Source organism: Macadamia integrifolia, chromosome 7 (assembly GCF_013358625.1).
Source record: "Macadamia integrifolia cultivar HAES 741 chromosome 7, SCU_Mint_v3, whole genome shotgun sequence".
Classification (NCBI taxonomy): domain Eukaryota; kingdom Viridiplantae; phylum Streptophyta; class Magnoliopsida; order Proteales; family Proteaceae; genus Macadamia; species Macadamia integrifolia.
Window position 1 is genome coordinate 29,721,261 of NC_056563.1, and position 5,077 is coordinate 29,726,337.

Consider the following 5,077-nt stretch of genomic DNA (forward strand, 5'->3'; position numbering starts at 1 on the left):
TGCATTAAATAACTTTTAACTTTTTAAAAAACTTCTTTTACCTATGAATTATATACTGCATTCTACCAAAAAATAAATAAATTATATACTACATTAAATAAATTTTAGGAATAAGTCAAGGGGAGTTAAAAAAAGGTTACAACTTATTAGTCACCACTTTGGAGCAAACAAGTTATTCTTCTCTCTCTCTCTAAACACAATTTCTAAATCTTAGTGGGTGAGTATGGCACAATGGTTAAGTTGCACTATTGCAACATGTTATTTAAAGATTCAAAACTTCGTGCACTTATCTCTTCCAGATCCTGCAATAGCAAGAACCTTATGCACTAGGTTTCTCTCTCTCTCTCTCTCTCTCTCTCTCTCTCTCTCTTAATCCACCACTTCGATGAAAACAATATACATATACCAAGCTTTAATGTTAAGATAAATAAGTTCATATGGGAACAAAAGTAGTACAATCAATACATGCTTTCTAACGCCCATTAACTAAAGAACCATTGAGGAGTAGAGAAACACTTTCTATAGATGACTAAAAATTAACCAAAGGTGGGATAAATTAGAGCTCCCTTACAAACTGCTGTCAGAAAGGCAAAGGCAATAACTTGGAATAGCAATTATATGGTTGGCTCTTGAAACAGATAAGCCAAACTTCTCAGTCATGTCCAACTCGTTAGGTAACATGCCATTGAGCAACTCCCAGTTAAAAGCATGTACCAATTGTCCAAGTACTAGTTTCACAACTGTTAGGCCCAGATACATGCTAGGACATCCTCTACGACCAGATCCAAATGGGATAAGTTGGAAGTCACGTCCTCTGATGTCAATATTATTTCCTATAAATCTTTCAGGAAAGAAATTTTCAGCATCTTCATAAGTCGACCACATATTAGGGTCTCTGTGAATTGCCCAAGCATTTATATACACACGAGACTTCTTGGGTATATAGTATCCATTGACTGTTATATCTTCCAAGGACTCATGGGGAGCTAGCAATGGAGCAACAGGATGAAGCCTCATGGTTTCCTTCACCACCATGTCCAAGTAATCCAACTTAACTAAATCCTCTTCTTCCACTAGCCGATCTATGCCAACTCTGTTCCTCAACTCTTGCTGGAGCCTTTCCATCACCTTAGGATGCCTTAAGAGTTCTGAAAGGGCCCATTCAATTGTAATGGCCGATGTGTCTGCTGCAGCTAAAATCATGTCTAAAATGATTGCTTTTATATTAGTCCGATCGATCATGTAGTGCTGCTCTTCCTCTACAATATTCATATGTTTTGATTCCACCATCAAAGACAACATCACATCAATGAAGTCCTTCTGGTTGTCTTCACTGTCTTTAGGATTGTTTATGTGCTCATCGATGATCTTCTCCAAAAACCCATCAAAGTCTCTGCTAATTTTCTTCATGCGTCGACCCAATCCCTAATTAATATATACAAGGATCAATAATTTGGTGCATCAGATTATGATTAAGTAATTAGACACTAATCCTCGCATGTACATCTAGGTGAACGTATGTGCATGGATCTACCTCTTCCTTTAATCCTTTTGTTTGATGCAGAAAAGTGAAAAATATAAAAAAATGTGAGAACCTTATCACACAATGTCATTTAATTCAATAGTTACTGTAAGCTGATGTGGCAGTTAAGTTTTCCCCCATCCACTTCCCAAGTCAACCAAATTGGTAGAACTTCATGGAAAAGTTACGTTTTGTCTATCTCTTTCCCATAGAATTCTATTTCATTTCCATTTCCTCTCTTTTTTATAATAGGGTTAACCCACTAAAAATTACACATTCCATTATTTTCTTTGTCACACTTTCCTTGTCAAGTAATTCACAACATGTGGAACCTTCACAAGTTTCCTATCCATTTAATCTGTCAAACAAATGGGCCTTAGGGTTAAAAAGAGATCGACATACTTGAAGGTCAAGTGCTCCAATGTAAGGAATGAAATCGGCCAGGTTAAAAGCCCCAAGAAGCTTGTGGTATCCCTCAAGAACTGATTTTAGGTGGAAATTATCAACCTTGTTACCAATTAGCATCCGGAAGGTCATATTCTCAATCAACAATCCCACCTTGGCACTTACATCAACCATTGCACCAGCTTCGGCAGCCTCCCTAAGAGACACAATAAAGAGGCCCACCTCCTCCCTTCTCATCTGCTTGAATAAATCAACCTTTGCTGCACTTAGCAGTTCTATGGTGCAGAGCTTGTGCATGTTGCGCCAATATGTACCGTATTGTGAGAAAAGCACACCTTTGTTCCCATAAGACATATACTGAGAAGCCATAATGTAAGGTCGACTTGCAAAGACCATGTCATGAGTCTTGAGGAACAACTCCGCTGCCTGAGGCGATGATACTACCACAGTAGGCACCAAGCCAAGCCTGATGTGCATGATGGGTCCATACTTTTGGGCCATTTGATGTAGGGTACAGTGAGGGAGATCACCCAACGTGAGAAGATTACCAAGAAGAGGAATTCCCCGAGGTCCTGGTGGTAGCCGACGAATATAGTCACTTCGTTGCTTGGCCCTTGATGCATGCCAGAGATGAATGGTTAAAGACCAGAGCCTTCCAAGTAGTAATGTTAAGAGAACTGCAATGGTCTAAGAAGACATTTTCAGGGGAGGATGTGAGGGAAACTGCCAATTATTGGACATTATTTCTTTTCATATACGATCTCCTCTTTGAAGGTAGTAGCTTTATTTATTTATTAATTTTTTTTGTATATATATTTGGAAATAGTAGTAGTGGAAAACCATAAAAATATGTAAATGGATAAGGCTAGCTCCCGTGAATTTCGAGGTGGTATGATAAAATTTTGTCATTGGGACCCTTGGAAAAGATAGTCATTAATATAAATATTGACTGTCGGCCACAGTGTCATAAATCCAGATTCTCTTTTTCACCATAATTTCTTTTAATAATCTAACATCATTTATTGGACATGAGACCCATATTTAGAGGTGATCTCACACCCATTTGGATGATATAATATTATTATGGCGGGGCATAGTTTTATCTCATCCTCCTAACTTTTTTTTGGAAATTAATTTTGGGAGAGGATTCTTGAAAGATAACATAATCTTGGATGAAATTTAGCTACTGTTCACATTGCAGCCAACCTCTGTGGCAGTAAAAAAAATGAAATCTAAAAAGGTATTTTAGAAAATACTATAATTTAGGAGGGTATTTGTGAACTTAGGAGAAAGTGAATTATTTTATTTCTTTGGCTGCCAGTAAAGGATTGTAGTTACTTGGCGACAACCCGGGTAGCAGTCAAATTTTTTCCTATAACCCTTATGTCATCGTGAAACTAATAGAAATACATACAAAGACATTAGGAGGGATGAAATTTTCGCCCCTCATGAGGATTGGGAAATCATTTCAACTCCTTTGTATTTAATTGCAATCACTATGCTTTTAATTATGCATCTAGTTGTCTTTCCTCAGCTATTTATGACAAAGAGATATTGAATAAGATATCATGGAGGGGATTTTGGAATTAAACCCAAAGTCAAGGATTCGGTACATGTGATTGCAGGACTCAAGATATGTCAATATTGATATATTCTAAGAATTAAACTGTCATGCATTTTATATTGTTTATGAAACATCCCATGTGAAGTGATCTGATATCTTGGGAACCTGATCATCATATGACACAAATATGTATATTGCATGTCTGCACCGAATGGAAATTGTTTTTTGGTAGACACCAAATGGCACCTTTGAAAGGCCTTCTTTTCTGCACTGCCATGCTTATCCTTTGATGGAGGATTCACCCAGTCAAAGTACCCAGGATTCTGAGGCCGCGTCTCTGTGATTATAAGGGCCCGGAGCATTCCTGAGTTTGCAATATCCATGACCCCTTTTCATCATCAGAAAGTATAGCCATCGTTTTAGGATGTTTTGGATCAAGTACAAATACAAATCTGAGGCATGAGACTCTCATAAGCCCATAATGTAAAAGTTTTTGAACATTAGATTCTATGAAGGATTTCTACCAAAAACAAAAAACAAAAAAAGATTCTATGAAGGACTTAATGGAAATAGAGGGATCAGCCAAGAATTCAGTTCCTAGATCCAGGGTAGCTTGAGTCAATGGCCCCACTTTAAATAATATTTTCCATTTGTTTGTATTTTTCCCAATCGCAACCCGGAAAAATGGTTTTCCAACCAAGGTTACTTGTGATACCTTCATTGTGGGCCGTGGACCAATATTCATAAAGGGAAGAGGAATGCTGTTCATCAAGAGTTTTCTATGTTCAGATACAACCTTTTGTTTTTAGGATGAGAGGGGAAAAAAAAGAGGGATTTTTTTTCATAATCCCTCTAAAAATAGGGGCTGTGTCTGAACGTTATGGACAACGTTCTTTCTCAGATGTATAAAATTGACCAAGCCTCTTACTGTTCTTACACGATGGTTGGAAATCTGTATGATCCAATCGCCCATCTAGTAGTTCAACTTGGTTCTTGAGAACCGCAATTTTTTTTTTTTTTTTAACACAATCTGAATAATCAGCCCATGGTCCAATCATATGATTCAAATGGTAAAGTCCAACATTAGACAAAAAAATTTCATTAATAAATCAGAGGTTGGGTTTGTCATCAGTTTTCTCAGAACTACTATCTCAATCAATGAAAAGGTTGGAAATGGGAGGGATATAGGAGAAGAGACATTTTTAAGGAGAGAAAGAGAGAGACAGACATATTTGAGTATACCGCTAACAGACCTGACATTTTCCCATAAATCAAACAGGAACTACCTATTTTGGTACATTTAGATTGAGGGTAACAATTGAATGACCTTAACATAATCTTTGTGTTTGAGTCGGTATATAGTAGGCATGGACACATACATACAAAATGCACCAGAAATGAACTAAGAGCACGATGGTAGCTAACTCTCTTGATCACATTCGGATGTGCTTAGTTACATAATTTCCTAGAGAGTCTTTCAATAGAAATGCGATTCTATTTTTTTAAAATTGTTTGGTTGTTTTTTGAGTTGGATCTGCTCAAAAATAATAATTCACTTGAAACACCTGTAAAGACTCACAACCGCT

General features: G+C 37.1%; 1 protein-coding gene across 1 annotated transcript; it reads right to left on the reverse strand.

The window, feature by feature from the left end:
* Positions 1 to 411: 411 nt before the first annotated feature.
* LOC122084892 (cytochrome P450 71AU50-like) lies at positions 412 to 3,874 on the reverse strand. Its single transcript, XM_042653312.1, has 3 exons — positions 3,728 to 3,874; positions 1,925 to 2,614; positions 412 to 1,425 (listed from the first exon to the last, which is right to left on the reverse strand). Exons 1-3 carry the CDS (start codon positions 3,872 to 3,874, stop codon positions 568 to 570), a joined length of 1,695 nt encoding a protein of 564 aa, XP_042509246.1. The 3' UTR covers positions 412 to 567.
* Positions 3,875 to 5,077: the final 1,203 nt, after the last annotated feature.